The 27667-nt window shown below is 43.1% G+C and overlaps 1 protein-coding gene across 2 annotated transcripts; it reads left to right on the forward strand.

Annotated features, from left to right (window-relative positions):
• gpr158a (G protein-coupled receptor 158a) lies at window positions 1-27667 on the forward strand. 2 transcript variants are annotated; one of them, XM_076970990.1, is made up of 8 exons: window positions 1-294; window positions 13719-13828; window positions 16232-16470; window positions 17884-18022; window positions 21808-21913; window positions 22102-22248; window positions 22399-22482; window positions 22928-27667. In XM_076970990.1, the coding sequence occupies exons 1-8, from the start codon at window positions 22-24 to the stop codon at window positions 24839-24841; spliced, it is 3012 nt and encodes a 1003-aa protein (XP_076827105.1). In that variant the 5' UTR covers window positions 1-21; the 3' UTR covers window positions 24842-27667. The 2 variants fall into 2 exon arrangements, with proteins under 2 accessions (XP_076827105.1, XP_076827106.1); XM_076970991.1 differs by lacking the exon at window positions 22399-22482 and having other exon boundaries at window positions 4-294; window positions 22928-27666.

The following is a 27667-nucleotide window of genomic DNA, read 5'->3' on the forward strand; positions in this document are numbered from 1 at the left end:
TGTTGCCGAACGGGTGCATTAATGAGTGCATTAAGAGAGGTGAGGGGGCAGTGTAGTGGTGTGCAGATTCTCCAGCTCCAGATCCGTCCCACATCCGTCCCACATCCGTCTTTAACAAAGCTCCAAAGTCACGAGTTTGCCCGCAATCTCACTGGTGCTGTGCGCCACCGTGACTGCTCAGGGCCCCGAGCTCATCGTGAGTTTGTTTTTGTCTTTCTCTTCCAGAGCATCAGGGCGTCAGGACTGGTTCTGCTGGAGACCATCTTGTTCGGTGCGCTTCTTCTCTACTTCCCTGTAAGTCTCTCTTCTTCCCGCTCAGTTTGTGGCCCCGGTTTTGCTGCAGGAGTGACATATGGACGATGAATCTGAGCCGTGGAGCGGCTCAGCCGAAAGCCTGAGGTAGCTCAGATGTTCCTCAGTGGAAGAGATAATTAAGACAGAAACATGCTGTTCTCCATCGACTCGCAGTGCCCGGCTCCAGTCTGGTTAGCTGGCAACAATTCGGGGCTTGGTATTTCCCCCTGTCATGGGTTTAGCATTTTCAGCACATTATCTGGTTTCCTAGAAAAAAAAAACCCACCATGAATCTTTTGAGCGTTCCTGTTGTTTAGCTCAGTGTATTCCAGTTTGGAATGTCAACAGTTGCGAACCGTCTCTTCTTTGTTGGAAGGTACAGTCTCCATGGAGTTTTTAGCTATCATGACAGCTAAATGTGACTAACAGTACCTCAGATCTTCTGAGATTAACAACAATGTGGACAAAGAAAGTGCCATTTACCTTAAACTTAAAATGTATACAGAGATATGTAAATATAATAGGATGCACATTTAAAATGTATCACAGTATATTTGTCAAACAACTGAAACAGTTTAAAATACTCTTACTATTGAAAATGAAATTGTTACAGTGGTAACAGAGCATTCTCCAGCAAATCAGGCCATTTGATATTGATTTCGAAACATCTGGTGTTAGGCTTCATCTGGTTTTGATAATTGCAGTTTAGCATCAGTCCCTAGGAGTCGTGGGCTTGGCCTTGCACTGCTGAAGATGTGTAATTAAACTAAACCGATTTGGAGGTTGCTAATCAAAGCAATTAGCCAAAACAGCTTTCTTGAAAGTACTAATCTTTTTTGGGGTAGTGCTGAAGTTGTGGCAGGGATTTCAGATAAGGTGGTGGAGCCTCAGCTTCAACAATGGGCAGGTCGCTTCTTTCAGGACAGAGAAAAGAAAAGGAAGAAGTGAAGGGATGTCAGGCAGCCACACTGCAGCCTGCAGATTTGAGAACGTTCAGTAGAACCTTCAGGAGAACCTTCAGGAGATCTCCTTTCTCTACCAGCCACATAAGCAGAAGTACTCTTCTTCCTTCATTATTTTGGAGCAGACGGGGTGTATTAGCAGACAGCAAAAGTCACATTTCATTATGCTGAAAGCGTGTGTGTGTGTGTGTGGTTCCTTACTTTGGCTCGGGGGGAGGGCAGAGGGAAGACGTCTTGCATGTTCATGGGCCAGCAGATAGGAACACTGTCAGCCAATCACACAGCTCGACTGAGGCAGCGCTGGGGAAGGGAGGGAGAATGGATGAGAGAGACTTCCATGACTTCACATCTAAATATAGAATCAACAATATTCTTCCCCTCTGTCTGTATTGCCCAGCCTCTTCATATCCGTTTCTCTGAATCCTTCTTTCTCTGCTAACCTCTTCAAATATCTATAAATCCTTCTATATCTCTCTCAGTTCTCTGTTGTAAATAATTCCAGTGTTATAATGTTGTTAAAATGATTTAGAAATAGCCCTGACCTGACACACACATGAGAGAGAAACGGCTTCTTCCATCATGGCCTGATGTGACAGCCTGTAAACGAAAACATGTGCATATTGGAGTCATGTGCCATGTGGATGAGCTGTCTGCTTCATGACGTCTCTTCTCGGGTGGAAAGGTTTGACCCCACATTGTCATAACAGAATACTAAAAATGTGTCCTCCTCATAGAAGGACATCATGTTTTTCATAAACTGTTCAAAAATCAATAATTTTGTTTGAGGACATTTCTCAGTTTCTTACTTACAAACAGCAAGATTAAAAATATACGCAGGAACATCACTCATCTCTCAGATCATCACCTAGCTCCCTGACACCAGTCTGGTGACCCACTGTGTCGTCTGTTCTACTGTCTGCTGACCCCACAGGTCATCTGTTTTAATGTCTATGCTGTCTGTGCTAAAGCCAGCATTAGACCGTGCAAGTACTGTTAAGGTTATGCTGTCTTTGGTTGTGAGTTTAATCCATCACCTTTCAGCATGCAGTGTCATGTAACCTAAGACTATATCCATTATTTTTTTCCAGCGACAGAAATTATGCTCTGAAATGTCATATTGTGACTGTTGTGATAGAAAAAAGGAGAATAAATGTCCTGGAATGATGACAATATAGAAAATCTTTTAGAGCCCCTGGGGGCTTAGCTTTGAGGTTTTCTCCTGGGCAAGCCTCCTTCACCTTTGGTGCTGTTCCAAGGCCAGACAGTGGCACTACTGTTCCAATGACTGGGTTGCAGGAGCGTGGTTTCTGAGAAAACCTGACAAATTATGGATGACAATAGCAGAATATCAAATATCCAGTGTTGTAGGTTAATGGCCTGAAAATCTTTATCAGAAAAGCTTTTTGGATGGAGCCATAGAAATGTTCTGCTGATCAACATACTTAAACACATGAATTCCACATACTTTAGACACACCCTCTTTCTTCCTGAAGCAAACCTGTTCTATGTATTGCTGGTGGTGCTGCCACCTGCTGGTTTGGCATGGTACCTACACTGGTGTGTCCCTCATGTCTCCCTGTATTCAGATAACTTCTCTTCTACCTTCAGTTTGTTCCTCCCTTTATGATTCTTTGTCTCCAACCACCTCCCTTTCACTGTTGACTCCCAGTCTGCCTGTGTGTGTGTGTGTGTGTGTGTGTGTGTGTGTGTGTGTGTGTGTGTGTGTGTGTGTGTGTGTGTGTGTGTGTGTGTGTGTGTGTGTGTTTTGCTGCCGCTCCTCCTTCTGGTGACCTCCATGGTGCTCTGTAGCACGTCACACCGGGAGGCTAATGAGAAACAGTATGGCATCCACATTCTAGTCCGACCTGAGCAGACCATGGTTCACACACAGCCTTCTGTCTTTTTTGTTGGGTCCAGAGCTCTGGTCCTGCCTCTCCTCTCTGTCTTAAGTGGATGAGAGGACCCCCACGGTCTGTATGACCTTCTCCATAAGACCAGACCTGAGACTCGTGTTCTGGTTACTCTCCAATAGCGAGAGTCTAGCACTATGTCTGGATGTGACCTGTTTGGCAGACTGACACTACACATGGTGCAGTTTGGAGAGTACCCTTGCACCCAGTCAAGAGTTCTACATTTAAGTTCTATTCATATGGATACAGTGCATGTTAATGTGGACTGGACCCAGTTCTACAGCCATGTAAACCACTACAGGAACAGATCAACTGAGGTCATGTTGCTGAAGATGCATGGCGGCTAGAAGCTCTGTAGCTAGAAGGAAATGAATGAAAGTGGACTAGCTGATAGAAGCTGTGCACTGAAACTACCGTGCCACCTGGAAACCCATACTGATGTAGATTTGATCTTTGTCATGACAGAATCCAGCATGTGTAAACCCAGGGAGAGCCTGAGAATTTCCCATGAGCTGTGTCCACTATGTAGGATTACGGTTGTGAGGGAGATCATTTTGGTCAGACAGTCACCTCTAGGTAATTTGAATGTGTGTATTAAGCGCACTCTTGTAACATGCACAGTAGTCACTGTCTCACACTCCTTCTCAAACACACGCACACATACATGCACACACCGTGTGAGTCTGAGCTCTATTAACCCCAGGCTCCCCTGTGTGCCAGACAGCACTATCTCTAAGGAGTGGAGGATGATGAAGGAGAGGGCTGGGGCTCGCACGTGTGCTGCTCGAACTGAGAGATCTTGCATCTCTACCGAGACCAAGCTGCATGTAATTTGCACATACAAGACCCAGGGGATAAAGGCCAGTGCCCCCAGAGCTCTGCTCTGTTTTACTGATGCGAGGCACCAACATGCCCACGCAGCTCACACTCAGCTCACACTCAGCTCACACTCAGCTCTCCACCATCCACACTCACATGCAAACGACCTGACACACCCAGAAGGGTTAGCATATTGGCAACATGGGAGAGAGGAAGGGGGGAGAGAGAAAAAGAGGGGGGGGGGCAAGAGAGAGAGTGAGAAAGAAAGAGAGAGTTAGTGAGAAAGAGAGAGAGAGAGAGGAGAGAGAGAGAGAGAGAGAGAGAGAGAGAGAGAGAGAGAGAGAGAGAGAGAGAGAGAGAGAGAGAGAGAGAGAGAGAGAGAGAGAGAATGTACCATGGGCTGAATGTGAAAGAACCCTGGCACTGACATTGTTGTGACAGTCAGGATCCCAGAGCTGCATGTTCACATTATCACACAGAAGATTAATGTTACAGCTGTCGAAAAAACGATTGGATCTTTTTGCCTCCGTGACTCACTCTCAGTTATTTTTTGACACTGGGGAGAAACTGCTTTTTACCAGACCTCTCACTGATTAGCCTACATTGTCTTTTCTGCCATTCACTGTTATTATCTATATTCTTATGCCTTGCTTGCGGTGGACCCCCAGCCTGGTCCCTCCAGCGAGCTCTGTGATTGGCTGACATGCTGCAGCTGAGCAGGAAGCTCTACGTCTGAACATAGCTGAAAGTATTTGGTCTTTGATCTCACAGTAATTTTTCAGGAAATGGCCCCAGTGCCACATGTAGTCTGTGTGGCCTGTTGGTGACCACAATGGCTTTCATCTCTTCATAAGTGTCCAGTAAGTAGAGAGGTGCTATTAGCCCTAAACGTGGTTGATGGTCAGAGTGGATGCCTGTCTGCAGCTGGGGTGATACCATCATGCTTATTGGGTTGTCGTTCCCCCCCCAACACACACACACACACACACACACACACACACACACACACACACACACACACACACACACACACACACACACACACACACATAGCTGTAAATTCCCTTCCTAGACCGTGATGTCTCCTCTCTTTCCTAGCGATGTACCAATCAACATTGACGTGAAACCACTGCAGATGTTTCATTAAACTGATGTCGCATGTCGTACTGTACAGCATAAACATGCCTCCACGCTGGCTTCACACACAGGTGGAAACTGTCTTGATGTTCAGTGTTTCCAGACTAAAATATTACCAAAAACATTTGAGTTAAACCAACAACATGTTATTTGGTCACTCAGTAAGAGATTGAAGTTGTACATCATGGTAAGATGTGGAATGGAACCTGGATTGGTGACATCAAATGTTATATTATGTGATGGCGGTAAGTGGCCCTATTCACCAGATATCGTGAATATACCAGAAAAACATCAGTATTAGACCCGATACCCATTATGGATTGGACCGGATCCATCTTCAATCCTTTCTGCACTTCAGTATCTCGGGTTACAGGACCTGCTGAAGTTCTATACCTGTCACTTCTAGACCTGCTCCACATTCACTGCTTTCTGCACAGTCCTTCTCTCTCTCAGAGACTGAAGAGAACAAATCAACTCAAAAGTGCTAGTCTGAGGAAAGTAACTTTTATCAGGTAGTGTGTTATCATGGCAACGGGCAACCATTGCATGCAGTCATTGTGAGCATAGCAACGTATTAAAACTCTTTCAAACATGCTGTTTCCTCACAGCATGTTCAAATCTGTGACTCATACATTCTTTAGTTCAAGTTGTCCTCTGCATATGCACACGCCAGAAGGATTTCAGAAAATGACAAATTTGTGATGACAAAAGATGACAAAGGATTGACTGATTACAATTGATTTATTCATAAAATGACAACTAAAGAACTTTAAGTCTTCCAGTATAATTCCAACAAAATGACCACTCTACCACTCTTGTCGTGGCTTGTTAGTGGACACTAATGCACAGACTGAAATCATGTCTACCACAGAATGAACTAATGAACTACAGGAGGGAAGACAGGCAACAATGGTCAAAATGTGCATAACGTGACCAGTGTGTATATGATTCACTCATGAATTTGTATATGATTCACTCATGAATTTGTATATGATTCAATCATGAAATGATTCACTCATGAATATGAATATGATTCACTCATGAATATGAATATGATTCAAGCCCCTACAGCTCCCCTACCATCCCTTAAAGTCCACGTCCATCCCTCTACAACCCTCTAAGGTCCACTACCATCCCCCTACCATCTCCTTACTGTCCCCCTACAGTCCCCTTGGTGTCCTCTACAGTTCCCCCCCCCCCCACATACACACACACACACACACACACACACCAATTCCTAATCAATAAATGCCAGTTTCCATATCCTGCCCTTGCCTACACCCCCCCAATGTTTCACACCTTATCTACAGGTCTGTCATGTTTGTGTGCATGGGGTAATGCTCAGGCCTGACATTTCATTGTCATTCTTTTATTAATATCTGCAATACTATCTAATATAATGTCTATTATCTACTATAGCCACAATGTGCCACATATGTTATTGAACATCATGGCTCCAATAAACCGTCTCTTCCTTATATCCATATTTGATATTACAGTATACATAATAAAGACCTCAGTGTTAAATGAACACAGTTTTTGTTTGTGTCTTGTGGAATTTATAATAATAATATTATATATATATATATATATATATATATATATATATATATATATATATATATATATATATATATATATATATATAATCAATAATAATGGAATAATATTTGTAGGTGTTAATAACCTGAAAGAATTGGCAATGGAGGGACTAATTCAAGTGTAGGTGGGCATGTTTTGACGTGTAGCCATAATCTCTGGTCTCTGGTACATCTAGAACTTGTCATCATTTAGACTAAAGCTTTATGCTTTGGGTGTACATGCATTGTGGTTGAGAGTGGCTGATGGGATGATTGACAGATGATGATTTTACACTGGAATAATGAAGGTAATTCTGTTGTTTGTGAGACCACTGGAGACGCTCTGACACTCTGGGTTTTCAGAAAGCCTCCACAGTGACTGACACGTTGGCACTGTTCTACAGAGGTGAGGTCGGTTTAGCCCAAACCTGAACTGGAAATGCATCAGAAATAATGTGCATATGTGCATATTATCTGGCTTGCACTAAATTGTAATGTCAGTGGTGACTAATCTAGGACTAATCTAGGACTCATCTTGTTTATAATGTAAGTGGTGAGTAATCTAGGACTGATCCTGTTCTATAATGTCAGTGGAGATAAATCTAGGACTAATCTTGTTCTAGATTAAGTGGTATAAAAGTGTGAATGTGTGTGTGTGCGTGTGTATAAATGTAATTGTGTGTCTGTCTTCTTTAAAGGCGGAGAGGAAGCCTGCCTCCAAGAAGCCTGAAAGGAGGCATTAGATTAAACTTGAGTCTGCTGTTACATAAAGGTGAATTAAGAACACTTTAGCTGTGCTGTGGATTGTGAGTGTTCTGTGCTCCAGGGGGCTTATAATGGACGTGTGTGTGTGTGTGTGTGTGTGTGTGTGTGTGTGTGTGTGTGTGTGTGTGTGTGTGTGTGTGTGTGTGTGTGCATGTATGTTTGTGTGCCTGTATATGTATGCATGATGGTAAAGGAACACGCTGTCCTCTTGAGTTTACACCCTACAGGGCAATGCTCAGTGTCCAGCGCTCATAAAATATTCTACCAGGACATGACTACTAAGTATGGCGCCATCCTCTGGTAACCTGTGAAACTGTAGCAGGTGTTGAGAGGCCACTGTCAGTGTGCACCTGCAGTGTGCACCGAGTGCACCTGCTCTGTTTACGATACACGCAAGACTCAGAGCTTCCAGGGTTATAGGTAGAATGACTGATGGAGACCACAGCAGAAGACTGCACAGCGGCAAAGTCAATGAAACTAAACTAAACCATGGTTCCTTAAATCTCTTCTTCAGCAGATTGAACTGCACAATTCACAATGTAACCACTACAGATACAAGCACAATGCAATTCGTATTTGTAGGTACTCCAAAACAATCAATAAAATCAATAAGTTGTTCTACAGACGGTGTACATAACAATCAGACATATGTTCTAAACAGATAGTATTGATATCTATATGGCCCTAACTTACGTATTCAAACACCATCATGAACTCATTTATTTAAATTTTTTGTTAATTGGATTGGTCTATATTAGCTTCCATGAATCATTAGTTTGCCTGAGATATTAATTTAAGCAAAATGCACGTAGTAGTCACCCATTCTTAGAACACTCTGTTAAATGACATTCAGAATATTCCAGTATGACAGTGCTACAGAGGGCTTTGCTTTGCCCCACTACACAGTATTTTCTGCAGGAGAACAGAAGGCATTCTGGGCCTTGGAGCAGTGTGTGTATGTGGTGGTAATGGGCACTATGCTACTGATGTCCTTTTGACTTCTGGGAAGTAGCTACAGTGGCAGTTCCCCCCTCTTCCTGCAGTGGCAGGGGCTCCTCTGGTATTTCCAGCACTTACCATTGATTATTAATAGAGTGTGTAAAAAATGAGAAGGGGGGGTGGGGGAATAAAAGTGAGTGAAGAAGCAGAAGACAGAGAAAGAGAGAGAGACAGAGAGAAGGAGAGATAGGGAGAGAGAGAGAGAGAGATGAGGAGAGAGATATGTTTGTATGTGTAGCACCCCTCCTTTTTCCAGTAATGATGCTGTGGAGAGCAGCTAAGACTATACAGCCTGTCTAATGGCTTTGAAACTGGAGATAGAATGTGTGTGTGTGTGTGTGTGTGTGTGTGTGTGTGTGTGTGTGTGTGTGTGTGTGTGTGTTTTATGGACTATTAACGTGCTGATCGTAGACTGGTTGCTTCGTTTATAAGGATCCTATTGCAGAATCAGGACCAGTTGACACCTCTTGATGATTATATGCCTAAACTACTATAATTTGATCTTTTTATATCTGTCAGGATACAAGTGCATCACAGTCATTCAGAGGCAGGTGTCAGATGGAAGGGGAACTGTGTAATGGCGAGATGAGAAGAAGCTCTGGCCCAATCAGGGAACATGTGTTAACAGGCCTCACCTGTCTGGGCCGACAGAGACACTGGGACTACATAAGGACGGTGGTTATGAAGCATCATGGAGTACTTGGGCTGGAATAGTGTACGTGATCTTCTGTTAGACTCTTCTATTAGACTCATCTTCTGTTAGACTCTTCTATAAGACTCATCTTATTTTAGACTCATCTTCTATTAGACTCATCTGTTACACTCATTTTCTATTAGACTCATCTTCTGTTGGACTCATCTATTAGACTCATCTTCTGTTAGACTCATCTTCTGTTAGACCAGGGGTGCCCACAAGTTTTCAGCTTGCGAGCTACTTATAAGATGACCAAGTCAGAAAGATCTACCAGGGGGTGGGGGGTTGTGAGGTGGCGAACGAAATTTGTTGATCGAGGAGGGGGGGTGATTTGCATGTGTCAAACCCTAGACGTCAGATTGGCTACCATGAATGGCAATCAAAATACAACCGTCAGTGCAGATGGGTGATTCATCCACTACTTTTTTATGTCACGCGATCTATGCACATTCCTTCGCGATCGACCTACACTTCCTTCGATCGCGATTGACGTAATGGGCACCCCTGTGTTAGACTCATCTGTTACACTCATCTTCTGTTAGACTCATCATCTATTAGACTCATCTTCTATTAGACTCATCTGTTACACTCATCTTCTATTAGACCCATCTTTTATTAGACTCATCTTCTATTAGACTCATCTGTTACACTCATCTTCTGTTAGACTCATCTATTAGACTCATCTGTTACACTCATCTTCTGTTAGACTCATCTTGTTAGACTCATCTGTTACACTCATCATCTATTAGACTCATCTTGTTAGACTCATCTGTTACACTCATCTTCTGTTAGACTCATCTTCTGTTAGACTCATCTTCTATTAGACTCATCTGTTACACTCATCTTCTGTTAGACTCATCTTCTATTAGACTCATTTTCTGTTACACTCATCTTCTATTAGACTCATCTTCTATTAGACTCATCTTCTGTTAGACTCATCTTCTATTAGACTCATTTTCTGTTACACTCATCTTCTATTAGACTCATCTTCTATTAGACTCATCTTCTGTTAGACTCATCTTCTATTAGACTCATCTTCTATAAGACTCATATTCTGTTACACTCATCTTCTATTAGACTCATCTTCTGTTAGACTCATCTTCTATTAGACTCATCTTCTATAAGACTCATATTATGTTACACTCATCTTCTATTAGACCCATCTTTTATTTGACTCATCTTCTATAAGACTCATCTTCTGTTACACTCATCTTCTATTAGACTCATCTTCTGTTACACTCATCTATTAGACTCATCTTCTGTTAGACCCATCTTCTATTAGACTCATCTTGTTAGACGCATCTTCTGTTACACTCATCTTCTGTTAGACTCATCTTCTGTTACATTCATCTTCTGTTACACTCATCTTCTGTTAGACTCATCTTCTGTTACACTCATCTTCTGTTACACTCATCTTCTGTTAGACTCATCTTCTGTTACACTCATCTTCTATTAGACTCATCTTCTGTTACACTCATCTATTAGACTCATCTTCTGTTAGACCCATCTTCTATTAGACTCATCTTGTTAGACTCATCTTCTGTTACACTCATCTTCTGTTAGACTCATCTTCTGTTAGACTCATCTTCTGTTACATTCATCTTCTGTTACACTCATCTTCTGTTAGACTCATCTTCTGTTACACTCATCTTCTGTTAGACTCATCTTCTGTTACATTCATCTTCTGTTACACTCATCTTCTGTTACACTCATCTTCTGTTACACTCATCTTGGATGCATGCAAATATCAGCACCACCTCCACTTCTTGTCTTTCAATACCCTTTTTTAGTAGTGATTTTTTTTTTCTTGGAGGAATTATGACTGTATGTTTGTACATATGGTCTAAGGTTTGTAGAGTGGCTTCAAGGCAGATTCAGCTGGATGTGGAGAATGTCAGGTTTCCTCTTTCATTTACAGCCCAGTTTAAGCCGCCCTGATTCTGTTAAAGGCCTAATGCTGTAAGAAAGCTCCATTTCTGGGCTAGGGAGGCTTATATGCCAGTTTAGTAGACATTACATGCCAATGGGAGAAGCTGCATAGGCTTCTCACCATGACTGATGGAATCTGTTGGACAAGTTTCTGCACTTATAGAATCTGTAGGGATGTATTGTGATAGACGGCAATGCTGAGATTCAGCAGTTTTTTGAGCTCACAGAATCCAGCAATTGAGTTCTGTGTGTCCTCCTGTACCCAAATGGAACAGGGCTGCTTGAACAGCAGAGTGCTGCCCTCTGATCAGCCAGCAGGGACTCACTCCCTGCCTCCCTCCCGCACCCCCCCTCACTCCCTCACTCCCTCCCTCCCTCACTCCTTCCCTCCCTTCCTCACTCCCTCCCTCATTCACTCCCTCCCTCCCTCCCTCACTCCCTCCCTCCCACACTCCCTTCCTCCCTCTCTCCCTCCTTCACTGCCTCCCTCCCTCTGCCTCCTTCACTCCCTCACTCCCTCCCTCACTCACTCTCTCACTCTTGCCTGCGTTTGGCTTTACCAAACTCCTGTCTCGCCTCACGACTCCCTGTGACTCCAGGGTCTGCTGTGTCCCTTCACTGACTCAGACTCAGCCAGCCAAAGGATCCACATGCCTTTATCTTTTTGGCTGCTATGGGGAAACGATTAATGCCTCTGCTAATCGCATTAACATTACCAGTCCTGCAGGGGTCCTCACAGTGCAGCTGCCACGCACTGATAATTACGCTCCCTCGCACGGCTCTTCTCCATTTTTTGTATCTTTCATGTTGTGGATGTGGCCCTAGTGCAGTGAATCACATGCCATGCCCTCACCTGCAGCTGGGCTCCCGATCTAACACACACACACACACACACACACACACACACATAAAGTAGTGGGGTTAGGAGGCTCAAGAAAGGTTACACCACAGTTAATTGATCTTTATCTCTCTCGTGTATTAATTAAAAGGCCTAATTACTTTTCACTGAGAATCGGTATGAGGGAAAACATGACTGAAATGTCTCCGAATCATTAGTTTAGGAACAGTTTTGCATATTTGTGGTGTTTTTCCTCACTGTGTGTGAAGCAGCACACAGATGATAACCTTTCTACTAATCACTGTAGCCTAGGAGGCTGTTGGTCTCATGTGAATATCATAACACCTAGTGCCGTTATTTATTAGCTTAAAATTATTAGCTTTCTTTCAGTGACGCATAGCTTAAATTTGTTTTGTTGGATTAGCAGACAGGTCGAAAACAGTCGATGTCCCTCACTGACTAATTGATCTTCTGACTGTTTATATTCATGGGTCTTGGTTTATGACTCAGGAGATTCTGCTGTTTCCACAAATGCTCACAGCATAATCTCCTGCTAAATGCGTCTAAGGCTCTGGTGGTTGCTTTCTTTAAAGTGCTGCTGCTAGTTTATGCAGTGTCAAATCCTTCTTTAATTACTTCTCATAGTGCTGAATAAACTCAATAGTGTTCATTACGACTAAATGTAGCACTGGCTCATGTTCTGTTTGGGCTCGTTCAGTACCACCTCTTGCGATGTTCACTGCAGTCTAATTAAGGTCTAGCCCATACAGAGGTCATTCAGCATTAGTCAAGCCATGGAGGTTTTAGTGCAGTACAGCAATGATGCGTAGCTGAAGAAGGTGAGGTGCATGCTGGGACAGGTCTGGGTTGAAGTAGGTGGACCTTATGGAGGAGTTTGTTCTTCCTTCAGTATTTCACTCTGATCTTCTAAAGCAGTAAATCTGCAGTTTTGTAGGTTTATGTAAGCTGGGGTAACCTGTTTATGTTGGGTCTCTTAGATTTATTGTAGCATTTTATCTAGCTGACGCTGAGATTCTGTTTGAGTGCCTGCAGAAGAGAGCATGATGGAGTAACACTTGATTCAGCCTTCTTTAGTAGTTTTAGTACTTCTTTAGTACTACACACAACCTGCAGCTGCACACAACCTGCAGCTACACACAACATGCAGCTACACACAACATGCAGCTACAGTAATTATTATAGTGACACTATTATTTAGCGTTTATAAAACACTAAATCCCTGTCATTTCTGTCCCCAGTTTATTTGTGTCCAGTAGGTGCTGCTCCAGTGTAACACCACATCACAGACATATAATTAAATGTAATAATAATGAACACTATAATAATAGCCAGTGGGTTTATCATATCAGACATCATTAGGTTGCTAATTTTATTAGAATGGAGTAATAGATATAGTCATTGGATTAATTAAATGGTAACAACAAATGATAACAAAGGTTTTGGTAGGAAAAAGTTCCTGCCAATTAAATTTACAGCAGCTGTTTGAACCTGTGGGAGGTCTTCACATAGCTGTCCTCCTGTGTTTCAATGACAAGAAATATTGAAAAGCACCTCGTAGTCCCTCGTAGCTTTACCACCGCAGCAGGAAGGCATCTGGCCTCTCAGCACCTGTTGAGTTTGAAAAATAACTTCATATTTTTTGTTTTTAATACTGCCTGAGGCCCAGAACAAGCCAGCAGGTGGTGGTGAAATGCGCCTGTGAGGTGCCAGTGCTGTGCGCGTCTCTGCAGGAGACGCACGTCTACAAGAACGCTGTTGTGTTCTTCACAGGGGACCATCCTGTACTTCCCACCCAGCGTGTTCCGCTGCGCCCTGTTGAGATGGGTACGGATGCTCGGATTCGCCACGGTGTACGGGACAATCACGCTCAAACTGTACAGGTACACACGCACTCGCCTTCGTGGATGGATGGATGGCATCAGATTCTGTGTTTATTTTTACTATAAAAGCTGGGCATGTATATTCATTATTCCTTTCTCCCTCTCTCTGTCCTTCCTTATTAGACTCAGTAACTGCTAGGAGGTCTGTTGTAATATCAGATTTCCAGAGTGGAAGTATTTAAGGTCACATAGTCTATAAGACAAGCAGCAAGAGCACAAGCTGTTAATCAATCATCGTGATTAAATGTTTGTCTTGATTGATCTCAAGCTGACCTCCTTTTCTCTCAACATTAAGAGATGTGAGAATGTGCTCTGGAGAGAGTGACATTATAAACAGACTTTGACTTTGAGATAATATGAGTCCAAGGAACCCTGAATTTTTTATCAGTGTGTGGCAGACAAAGGTAGAAACATACACACACAAACAGGGACATGCAAATATGGATACACATATACACATATACTCCTACACACAGACACACAGACACAGACACACACACAGACACAGACACACACACACACAAAACACAAACAGGGGCATGCATGCATGGACACACACATTTCACGGCTGGCCATGTTATTAAATGTCAGGACATGCACTTTCCTAATATGGTCACCACTGTGGCAGAATGCACAGTGGGCTCTGTCATTCCAGAGTGTTCTGTCAGAACGACCCCACAGGCCAGTGGCAGGGGAGGACCAAAGAAATGTCAGCTAACTGATTGGTCAGTGCAGGACACGGTTGCCAAAGACTGCGCCTCAGATCCAGCAGTGACCAGTGAGATCGTGCATTCGATTCCTGATGTCAACCAAGCCAGTGCTGGAAGCTGGAGGAGGAAAACTATTACAGCCTACGAGGATTCATGCTGGCCTTGTGCCAACGATCAAACGTGAAGCTCATTTTTATAGAGCAATTACAGACTTACTGGCTGTGCTAAGTGCTTAAAACACAGTGGAAACAGGTTCAGTATTGTTTCAGATGGCCATTTAATTCACTTTTGATCACTCTCATAACGTTTTTCAGCCTCTGCTTGAGTGTTGGGCTGGACAGACACAGGCATGCACGACGAGAAGCTGCAGTCTCCCTTTACCTGCAGTTCAAATTAGCCCTAATTCGTTTTTAATGGCAGAGGCCTTTAAAAAGTGTAGGTCCTATGTGCTTCATGGCTAGTTTATCAGGGGCAAAGTATACTTTAACAAAGATTCACTGCCTTGTTATAGCAGGCGTAGGGCAGCCCTGCTGAAACTCTAGGGGAGAGAAACAAATAACAGAAGACATTTAGGCCAAAATGGCCACAATTCATTAGGTTTGATCGAACGGTTGAGACAGCAGTGGCAGGAGACAAATGGAGGGGGACTTGCCCACTGGGACCCGGAGCCTGATGCCTAGAGTCAGGTCTGCTGAGGAGGGACAGAGGAGAACGACAAGTCCTGAGAGATGGAAGACAGAGAGACAGACAGACCGACAGACAGAGAGACAGATAGAACAAGAGACAGACAAAGGGGGTCGAGATAGAGAAATTGGAGTGAAATTGAAGTGAAAGGCAAAGGAGGAGAGACCAACAGATGGGGAGACAGGGAAAGAGAGAGTGGGAGAAGGAGAGAGGGAGATAGAGAGGGAGAGAGCTGGAGAGAAAGGGATAAAGAGAGAAAGAGGAAGAGACAGAGGAAGAGATTGAATGAAGCAGAGAATGAGGATAAGGGTGTGTGTAGGGGCAGGCCCAGAATGATGAATAAGAGCTAATGAGGTCTTCGCCCTCTGTATGTAAAGAGGAGCCATGAGTATTGGGTGGGTTCTGTCTGGTGGAGAATGCATCAGGAGGAAGTGTTGACACATATAAGGGCTAATGACATTCGTAATTAAGCCACCCAAAACGAACGGCTATGCAAGGCTCATCTCACAGGAGCCAGGCAGTCCTGTGGAGGTGAGAGTTAACACATTGCCCAGATCAATTTTTGATAGAGGCTCATTAAAGGCAGCACCAAGGACACTTTATCAGTGTGACTCTGAGAGTGGGGGCGCTAATGAGGAAGGCCCCCACGCACGCCAGCCACAGATCCAGCACCAAGACCAGCCAGCCTGGGTGACACGGAAGCTTAGAGGCACAGAGTCTCAAACAGTGAAGCATTTATTATAATTAATGAATTAAACTATGAATAATCAAGAGTGTACATTACCATATTCATTACATGACTCAGGCCAAGATGAAAACTTAGATGGGGTTTACAATACTAGTACTACTCAAGGTGATGCTGTCTTATCTCTCTCTCTCTCTCTCTCTCTCTCTCTCTTTCACAACAAACAAACGCATGCTTGTAAAATCCTAAATCAGTTTGAGATAAAGCGGCACACACAAACACACACAAACTCATGCTCACGGCTCCATCTTGATTCTCCTCCAGGGTTCTGAAGGTGTTTCTGTCTCGTACGGCTCAGCGGGTCCCGTACATGACCAGCTGGAAAGTCCTGCGTCTGCTCGGAATCATCCTGCTGATCGTCCTCTGGTTCCTTGTGGCTTGGACCTCAGCGGTGTGCCAGAACCCAGACCGGCACCTGGCGCTTATCTCTGTGGGCTTCACCCCTGAGGGCCTGCAGTTCAGCATGTGCCTTCTGGACCCATGGGATTACATGATGGCTGTGGGTAGGTCTGCCTCTGCTGGCTGGTACCTAGTAGAAAGAAATGAGAAACAGGTGACTACGCAAACAGGTGACAACGCAAACAGTTGGCTACGCAAACAGGTGTCTATGCCAACAAATGTCTGCACATACAAGTGCTGCTAAATCTGCAAAGAAACATTTTTTTGTGAAGTGTTGGTGCAGATGTCTTTCTCTCTTTTTGATGATCAGATTCTTTGTGCTGCATCAGATGACACGATGAGCTTGTAATTTGGATTGTGTAATACGAAGTCAGCCAGTGTTTTAAATTGAAAACCACTTGCAACTGAAAATCTAGCACCCAGCACCTGCACACCCAAACCTATCCAGTATGTTCAATTCATGCAAGTCATGGCAAGCCAAATGAGACAAAAGCAAGAAAAAAAATCCCTTAGATAGCAAGAGGATGAAATCCTTGGAGTAGCCAGATTCACTGAGGGAAGCCACCCACCTCTGGGCAGCACCAGCTAGTAAACCTCCATAATCAGCTCACAGTAATACAGCAGACACATGATGTGTATTGACTGTGTTGGTGTGAGGTATTAGAATAGGCTAAGTATCTCAGTATTAGCTTAAGCCAGAATCAGCAGGAATGCAGCAGGTTGTAAGTACACATCTCTGGAGCCTCCATGGGAAGATGGAGACTCCAACAGCAGATGGAACTCCAAACACACAGACGCATGCAGCACTCCGACTACTGCACTGACTATCCACTGTCTAGTGTCTAGTATCTAGTGTTCTACTTCTGAAATCCAAGTGCACCATACTCGGCTCTATTCAGAGAGCACTTACTGTTTCCTACATGTTTGGGATGGACAAGGAATGTGTGAGGGTCTCTAAACCTCAGGCTGGCCCTGTAAATGTCAGTTTGACAGTGTTTAATCAGTGGCAACAGAATGCTTAAATGTGTATGGTGTGAGAATATTTGAATAGGTAAGGCAGAGATGTAACATTACACTTATTAGATGTCCTTTCATAAATTCTCACTCCTGGTTCATTTTGGGTAGATATTTGCATATATTTTAATACTAATTGACTAATTATACTAATTTAATGTTTTAACTCGGTTCTGAATGGTTCTGCTCTGCCAGACAGACATGGCATGTGGCAGTCAGTGAAGGACAGAAGGCATGTCGGTCGCTGTTTGGCACACTGGTTTAGTGTCACCATGTTAAGAGTGCCAGTGGTGGGTGGTGGATCTACACCGGCTTCATCCACTATTGTCTGTCAAGCAGTGCCTAGAGAATACAGGCAATATAGGTAGCTTTTGTTTCTTGTATTGAATCTCTCTCTCACACTCTCTCTCTCTCTTTCTCTCTCTCACACACACTCACACACACAAACAATTTATCTCTCTCTCTCTCTCCTTTGTTTATGTTTCTCTCATACACATACACAGCTGAATTCCTGTTCCTGATGTGGAGTGTGTACCTGTGTTACGCTGTGCGGACCGTCCCCTCAGCTTTCCACGAGCCACGCTACATGGCCATAGCTGTACACAACGAGCTCATCGGCTCAGCCGTGTTCCACGTGGTCAGGTAAGCCAGCTGGAACCAGACACCTCTGTCAGCCTGGGTCTCTCTGAGTCCACCCCTATGGAGCTGCACATACACAGCTGACAAAGTCATAATACCAGTGATTTATGCTGGGTAACATGCACCAAGTTAATCCAGTACCAGTGCATGCTGGGTAACATCTAGTATTGTGGTACAGAGTAGCTTTTCAGTGTTACATACTGATACACACAATTGTACACTGTAACTACTCTTAGAATTAACCTGTTTAAAGGGGTTATTGACTTTAAATATGTGGCTTTGTACATGAATAGGCTACATATGTATACAGTAAGTTCTCTGGTGGTTACTTAAACTTTTAAATAGCACAGCCTGAAGAGGTATCACAGAACTATTTTGGAAATATATTGCCAAAACAATTTACGTTTTGCTTTGTGTGTGTTTCATATATATATTCTGTACAGAATATGTTCTAAATGTTCTGTATCCCCACAGTGTGGAAGTTATTTAGCTTGTGTTCATGTGTCAGATGCAGACAGATATTGCAGGTTGCAGCTGACACCAACAACCACACTCCCAGTCGGTGTCATGGTAATTGAAAATCTCTCTCTCTATATCAGACTACTCTGTAATTAGGCATTTCAGAATGATTCATGCTTTCCTACTGCATACATATCTTGATACACAGGCAGGGTCTACATTTCTATTTGAAATGAACTGTCATTATAAACTTAAGCGTCTCTCCAAGGTTCCACTCAGCTGGGTTTTGTATGCCTTGCGGGAGTGACTAATCTATTCAAATGTTTTATTTTTTAAAAATGAGGCAGCATAATGAACTCAGTTCACCCTCTCTCCGCACGCTTCTGCATCTGTGACAGTAATACGACGGCTGCATTCAGTTCATAATGTCAGAATTCCCAGTTGCAACCCTAGAAGACCCACCACATGGAAGTCTCCACCCGGGGCCTCCTCATGTTCCTCTGTCACCATCACTCACGCCTCCATCTCCATGTCTCTCTGTCCTTTCTGTTAGTATCTGTATTCTGTCTGTCCATCTCCATCTGACCTTTTCTGAATATCTCCATTCCCCTATTTCACAGTGATGGAGGAATCTGTTAGTGATAGACTTTAACCTTTTGCATAGCACACTGAACTTAATATATGAAAGTTTTTTGTGCATCATTCTAGAATTATATGTATGTATTCTTGCTGTCACCTCAGAAATAAACCTTTCAATTACATCAATTTGGATTATGGGGATGGTACAGTACCAGAAGACACTGACTTTCTGTAGCAGAAAAAAGCTATAAACACATAGTTTAGCATTATTAGCTCTTGCTGAATAATTTTCTGCCATTATATTCACAATATTCTGCCTATTAGACATTGTAATATGGACCAAAAATATTACGCCAGCATTTTGTTTTGTAAGACTTTTGTTTCCTGTGTTCAGGGCTGTGCTACTGGCAGAGCTCTCTCACATGGGAACTTAGTTTGAACTCCTGCAAAAGAATAAATATAAGCACACTTCAAAGAGTGGTCATGTGACACCCTGACCCTGTGGTTTGGTCATGTGACCTTCTAAACCTATGGCTTGGTCACGTGACCCTCTAAAACATTTGGCTCCATTTTCAGTTTATCTATGTGAAATGAAATGAAATGTGCCATTTTTGGGCGGCATGGTGGTGTGGTGGTTAGCACTGTCGCCTCACAGCAAGGCGGTCTGGGTTCGATTCTCGGTCTGGGCTGCTCTGTGTGGAGTTTGCATGTTCTCCCTGTGCCTGCGTGGGTTTCCTCCGGGTACTCCAGTTTCCTCCCACAGTCCAAAGACATGCGTGTTAGGTTGATTGATCACTCTAAATTGCCCGTGCGTGTGTGTTGGCCTTGTGGTGGACTGGCGACCTGCCCATGGTGTACCCTGCCTTCGCCCGGAGATGCTGGGATTGGCTCCAGCCCCCCCGTGACCCCGACTAGCGGGATTGAGCGGTTCAGATAATGGATGGATGTGCCATATTTGTCAATTGTGATTTTTCACCGCAATCGAAATTTGTCCTCCGCATTTACCCATCTGTGCAATTAGAATACACACACACACACACTAGTGATTACTAGGGGGCTGTGGTGCACACGTGCCCAGAGTGGTTGGCAGCCCTAGCCCGGTGCCCGGGGAGCAGTTTGGGTTAGGTCCCTTGCTCAAGGGCACCTCAATCATGGCCTCAGGCCTGGGAATCGAACCCACGACCCTCCGGTCACAAGACCAGTTCCCTACCACAAAGACCATGAGCGCCCCATGTTATTTTGTAATTACCCATACCAGAATTCAAGCCTGTAATGAAACTGTGGGATAGACATAGTTGGAAGTATACACTACCTTTGATTATTAAGCGTTATTAAAACAATGCATATGCCTTATATCTGCTATAATAATCTGCTAATTTTACTTTTTTTTTGTTTTTCTGCATATAAGAGTATAAAATGAATTTTGTGCTGTAAATTATTTTGTTCTTCATAATTAAAGCGCATGTCAGAAAGAGATCCAAGGTCAGCCATAATCATTATCCTGAAAAGCATCAGTAAGCCAGGAGAGAGTAAAGAACAGCATCTGTCTTCCCAATCCCAGGTGTTCTCCCAACAAATGGGACCGCATTTCGGCACTGCGAAATTAAATGTCGGCCAGTACGGGAGGAATAAAATATGCTCACGCCTCGAGCAGACGGCACATACATTTGCCGGTAACCATCCTATGTCCTGTTTCTGTGTCTAACTGGCTGCACTCTTTGAGAGGGTTACCATCTTTATTATGCCATTACTCATCTGCAAAGCTCGGCGCCGGAATCATTCATTTGGACTGTGCCCAGAACACAGCCCTGAGACAGGCTCAAGGCTCTCAGTTCTGTCGTAGTCAGAGGTTCTCTGTCAGACGGGAAGCATCTGTGGAGGTTTTGCAGTTTTAAGCCTGGTACTGCCCTGCTGAAGGAATGTTCTGCTGTGGATTTTTTTTTTGTCCTTGCATTAACGCCTGGTCTTCTGTTAAATTACAGTCTGTGGATTCTGCAAAGAGCAGATAGTTTTCTTAATTACGAACTTGCACCGAGTCCATGTATGAAAATTGATCCTCAGTAAGGAACTCTCATTGATATTGTGATGTAGACTCAATCCTGGTATGCCTGATTTTACATGGATTATACAAATAGTGATGAGTCTGAGTCAGGAATTCGATTAGTAGATAAAAAAGAGAAAATGTACCATATAAAAAAGACTCACTCTACATAGAAATACAGTATAGGAGTTTAGCATGGTGCATTACTTACAAAGCATTCTGACTCATTGGCTGACTAACTTAATGACCTTGCATAATGTAATTCAGATCTGAGAGTGCATACTGAATGTGGGTAAACAAACCTGCTGAGAATACTGCCAAGGTCTCTGAATGTGAATGGTGCTATAATCTTGTTTTGCCAGAACGCCCTAGAGTGAGACCTCCCTTATTTCAGTTGGCAGACCACACATGCCTAAAATAGAGTATATCCTCATTCGAGACCACATGTACTCATGAAACCATGCACCTTTATATGAAGACTCTGGCCTGTCAAAATGTTTTGTGAAAATATGAGGAGATAACTTATTAATATCAAGAGCTACTCATGACAATCAACAATGAGAAATCAAAAACATATAACATAGTGTGGGTCTTTGCAGGATGTAGGACGTGTTAGTGAAAACCTCAGATATATGCATACATAGCTTGACGTGAGTCACAGACGCACAAACGTTTTTGCTTTTTTTTCCCCCTGTCCATTCATTTGCAGATTCACTCTTGCCCCAGAGCTGCACCCTGACTGGATGCTTATGCTCTTCTTCGTACATGAACATTTAACAGTGACGGTGACCCTTGGGCTCTTACTTATTCCAAAGGTAAGTCTCACTGCATCTTTATGTAGTCAGCATTTCTTGGGTCATGGTGTCCAAGTGGTCAAGTGTTTGGCCTATATCGTGATCATGAGGTCAGCGACAGCTCATGGGCCTTGCCCCTTTTCCCCTTAAGCTAGCTACTTAAGTTATAAATGTTTATGCTTTCACGGATTTCCATGTGTGTTCCACAGTTCCTGTTTGCAGGGACGCACCTGAGGGACGACATTGCAACCGAGGCCTACGAAGACGAGTTGGACATGGGCCGCTCGGGATCATACCTGAACAGCAGCATCACATCTGCATGGAGCGAACACAGCCTGGACCCAGAAGACATCCGGGTCAGTATTCCCTTCCTTCTTTCCCAATCCTGTCCTCTCTATTTTCCTCTGTCTTTCCCTATTCTTGTAAATGCGCATTTTCAAACACTTTCATTTTTCTTTGTCCTGTGATTGACAACAGTACTGAGCCGTGGCAGTTTTTCATTGCAGACGCCAGACGAAATGGGCCAGCTCAGTTCTAGTAATGGCTGTGGCATAAGGTCTTGCGACAGTCTATGGGAAAAACGTACCAACGTGAGCAGAGGTTCCCGATCCTTCGTTAGAGCTGAACAAGTCTCTCACTAAAGCCTTGAAACATTGTCAGTGCCAAGGACAATTTGTTAAGGGGTTAATTAGGGTTTCTGCTTTAGATAGTATTTAAGGGTTCACCCAAAGTTCGTTCAATTTTTTCAGAGGCTGTTTCAGACCTAACAATCAAACTCTCCAGCTGTCTATATTCGATACTGTCCAAGACTGTCTCTGTTTTTAGTCACTGTCAAAAAGCATGTTATATTGTTGAAACGTCTTTGCGGCACTGTCTGTAGTTGCGTGCGATACTAGTACTGCATGTGTGCTGTGCAATAGAATGTCTGCTTTTCTGTAACCCCATTTTCAATCTTTCGACACTCTTACATATGATACATACAGCTGATTTGTTTTCTTGTTTGTTTACTATAATTATTGTTACCATTTATTACAGGAGGAGCTAAAGAAACTGTATTCCCAGTTGGAGATCTACAAAAGGAAGAAAATGTTGGCCAACAATCCTCACCTGCAGAAAAAACGCAGTTCCAAGAAAGGTCTGGGACGCTCCCTGATGAGACGCATCACGGAGATCCCAGAGACCATGGCCCGCCAGCACAGCCGTGAAGACAAGGACCTGGGTGAGCACGGCGGTAACCGCAACAGCATCTGTGCCCTGAAGAAGAATCCCTTTGACCCATCACATTCTGCCAAGCCTGCCAAGGAGGAGTCCCTAAAGAGCAAAGTCTTTTCCCTAAAGAAGTCACACAGCAGTTACGACCATGTGCGAGACCAGAGCGAGGACTCCAGCAGCTCGGCTACTGAAAAGATGGAAGCATCCACAACAGACGGATCTCTTCTGGAATCACTGATGGGGAAAAAGCTTGTGAAGAAAAAGTCACCGGACAAGATTGATGCAAACAGCGAGTCGACTGAGTCAGTTCCTTTGGTGTGCAAGTCAGCCAGTGCTCATAACCTGACGGCTGATAAAAGGCCCATCCACCCCAGAACATCAATGCTGCAGAAGTCACTCAGTGTCATTGCCAGCGCCAAGGAGAAAACTCTAGGCTTGACAGGAAAGACCCAGAGTGTGGATGATCCCAGCAAGAAGACCCAGCAGAAGAACAAAGAAACCTCCGTTGAGAATGAGGAGAAAGAGGGCTATATGAAGATGATCGTCAGCCAATCGGTGGAGTACAAGCAAACCGCCTCCAAAGCTGGTATAATGAAGCATCAGGTTAGTGGAAGCCAGCCATCAATTTGCTCAGAGTCAGTGAAGGGGAAGGATGTGTATGATATTTCTGAGGTGTGTCCATGGGAAGTGGAGGACTTGCCCACTCCCTCAGAGAACAAGGTCCAAAAGCATGTGTCGATTGCACCAGAGGAGACCACCACAATCCACGGAGGCAGCAGCAAGGCAGCCAAGCAGCAGTCTAAACTAAAAGGCATGGACCAGTCGCCCTCTGGGTCCCGCCGCCCCAACCAGAAGCTCACAGACAGAGCAGACGTCTGTCCTTGGGAAGAAGGCAACAGTGAAAGCCAGGGACAGATGGAGGTCACAAAATCAGCTTCAAACAGATCGACTAGCCAGCCTCAAACACAGGCATCTGGAGACAACAGTAAAACTCTAAGAGCAGAGGTCTGTCCATGGGACTTTGAGGAGGTGCCAACCCAATCAAAAGAGCCTCCATGCACCTCTGAGCATGGCAGATCCAAAACTCAGTCTGGGGAGGTCAAAAGCAAATCAGGCACTACTCTTACAGAAATGAAAGGTAAAGGTACTATCCTTATAAAGGACAAAACAAAGGATGTTCTGCCAGAACCTTCTAAACCTTCAGGCAGCCTTCGTCAGCCACCCTCGAAGGTGGACGTCTGTCCATGGGACCATGCATCAGCAAGCCCCACTTCTGAGAAGATGCCCAGCCCCTCTAAGGTTTTTAAATCGAAGGACACCCTTGCTACACAGAAGGGTACGAGCCCTGTGAGGACATTCCAGAGAGAGAAAGAGAATGATGAGAAGGTCAAAGCAAAGTCTAAGGAAAAGCCTGTTATGGGTAAATCAAAAGAAAGACCTCCCAGCCAAGCTCAGCTGGCCGAGGTTTGTCCTTGGGATGTGGACAGTAGTCAAGAACTGGGAGCAGTGGAGAAACAGAAAAGTCAAAATGCTGCGATAGCAAAAAGCAAGCAAGCTGATGTATGTCCATGGGATTTTGAGGATTCAGCAACAACTGAAGAAGTGAACAGAAGTACTAGTTCCTCCACAGCGAAACAAAAAAGTCCTAATTCCAAACAGGCAATTTCTGGAGGTGCCAGAATGACAGATGTGTGCCCATGGGACTTCGATGACCAAACACTGACAAAAAAGGCATGACACTTAACCTACCCGGACCACTAAAAATACACTTCTCATTATATGTGCATTGTGTCATCTTCTAATTCCCTGGAATAACAAAAAAATCTCTAGTATAATTTATGGTGACTTGGAAGAATAAAATCAAGTTGCACAAGCTGCCTTTCTTTCCAAAATGTTTTTTCCTTTGTGCTTTTTGAAAAAAAAGAAGAAAACACAAAAAAACTGTAAAAAATGCAACAAATCACCAAGCATTCCAGATTCTTACAGAGTACTTGTTAAAACTTTCAATACAAACAGTAGTCTGAAAATTATGCAACTCTTTATGTGCAATGTAGAAAAAAACATGCCTATATATTCATTACATGTATGTCCTCTTACTTAATCGTCTTAATTCCACAATAGCTGCATCTGTAGCAGGGTCTTCTTGAGTATGTCAACTAACTAGAGAGTTAAAAGTTCCTGCAGAAATAGGATGGGCTTGAATTCATCTGTGTATTTTTAACAGTACTCCAGTGGAGCATGCTTGGATTGTCATAGGATAAGCATGATCTGTGGTGTTGTAAATCAAAGTTGGATTGAAACTGACATTATGAAATTGCCAAAGATGGAGGTAGCGTGTAAAAGTATCATCTGAGTAATATACAAGAGAACCTAAACACAACAGAACATCCCTACATTTCTGTTCTAAGCCCATTTTATGTGATTGCCTGTAGCACTTTAGTGATTAGCATAATCTATTACAAAATGATGAACACATGCTGTAACTGCTTTCATGTTAGTCTAATTATTTCTATTTATCTGGTCACACCCAGCGTACATCTGCATGTTTTGCCACACGGTGTAGAATAAGGTTCTAATGGTCTTTTAAGTCTAAAAACCCTTTCAATGCTTCCAAATGTGCTGGTATGTATTACTGAATGTGCCTATCTAAAGAATCTTCTATCAGTCCTGAGGGGAATGGGAAAGGGGTGGGCGGTGGGGGTGGGTGGTCTCTTCATGGTCCAGACACCCTCACATTTAATGACTGCTGGGGTATATGTCGACAGTCAGAATGCAGAATTAAAGAAATACAATTCAAACCAACATATTTGTAAACTGATGAAAATCAGCTTTTCAAAGTCAACGACTGAGTTTTGTCAGTAAGAGGAAAGCATGATCTAATTTATTTATTAATTTATTTTATTGTTTTACAATTGCAATTATGTTGTGATTTTAGACAGTTCACTTATATCAGATTTCAGTTAACATTTTTGTGTCACTTCAGCAGAAAATGAACCTCAGCAGTTGCTGCATCTGTAGCGATATCGTTAGAAATATAACAATCGACCAGTACAATCAACCAGCTCAACCAGTACGTTATATGCCTGATCATTCCGTCTGACATAAAATTATGATACTATTACTGTTGGAATGTTTATCTACATGGTATAGTTTTTTTTCCAGCACAAGGATATTTTGTCAATGTTACTGAATAAACTAATGTGAATTTTTATTATATGTTTGGCATGGATCATTTTACAGTAGAGGGGCTAGAATTATTGCCACTTGAAGTGCTGATTGTAAATGTTGGAGTCATGTTCCAAATGAAATAACACATTCCTCAATTTACAATTAATGGTATCATAGGCATGCATACATGTACTAGGTAAAGGTACTTTTGCAAGTCATGTTGATCCAGAAGCCTATGAAATTCATTTTTGCTATGGTTGGTTACTAACAGTTCCACCATGTATATATAATCGTATGTACCAAAGAGGTAGAAAAAAACTAACTTACAGACACTGTATTTGTCAACACTTCCTAAAATAATAAGATGCATCTTACTGCTATCTCTCCACCATGAGCCACACTACATATCCCAGTGACCCCTGGGTCACATTTGAAAGGTGTCAGAGGTCATATCAGCCTGAGGATGTGTAGAAGCTGATGCTTTATTGGCCAGGCTGGAGAAAACAAGATGTCCTCTTTCCCCAGATTTATTGTAATGGCTTCTGTGTTCCTACTGTTGGTGAACCTACAGGACTTTATCTGTTATCCATATTGGTTATATGTGTTCCTGGCTAACTTAATGCCTCAATAAAGAGGTTAAAAAAAGAAAAAGGGAAAATAGAAAAAAAGACCAAGAAAACATTTAGCCTGCCCCATTTCCTAACACAAGTTAGCCAATCTATAAAAAAGGATCAAAATCAATGTGGTCCTTAACATACTGCTAGGTGGATATGTGGAATGTCTCTGGGAATGGTTGGAAATGTCTCTGGGAACGGTTGTTACTTATGAGTGCATCTATCCTGTGTACACAGGAGCCATCTGTCTCCGGGTGTTTGCTTTGAACTCTCTGTAGTGCCATGTGAGCGCCCTGATCGTGTTGACCTGCTCTTACTGCTAACTTTGCCTATTGCAGTGTCTTAGTGCAAAGTTGAATTTATTGTTGTTTAAAGTTGAGTTTATTGTTGTTTATTTATATATTTTCTTGTTTTCTTTGTCCATTTTAACTTGGCATCTGTGTGTGTGACTCATTGTGGTCACCTGTTGGGGAAACACTACTAATACAACCACTTAATTCTGTAATGTCTTAACTAGCATTGTGGCTTCTGCATGATCAGATGAAATTAGTAGGACTGATGTTACACTGCCCTAGATAGAACTGAAAAAAATAACCTGCGGTTTTTTATGGACTGTTACAAGTCGTATAGTGAATTAAGCTGTACCTAACCCACTGTAATCTGTGGTTGTAATAATAAATCCTCTATGACAAGCTAATAGCATATACGTAATGGAGATTTGGTAGATTTATATGGTGTTATATTGTGATAGCATGTACATAAAATACCTCCTCTGCAATAA

This window comes from Brachyhypopomus gauderio, chromosome 13 (genome assembly GCF_052324685.1).
Source record: "Brachyhypopomus gauderio isolate BG-103 chromosome 13, BGAUD_0.2, whole genome shotgun sequence".
Taxonomy (NCBI): Eukaryota; Metazoa; Chordata; class Actinopteri; order Gymnotiformes; family Hypopomidae; genus Brachyhypopomus; species Brachyhypopomus gauderio.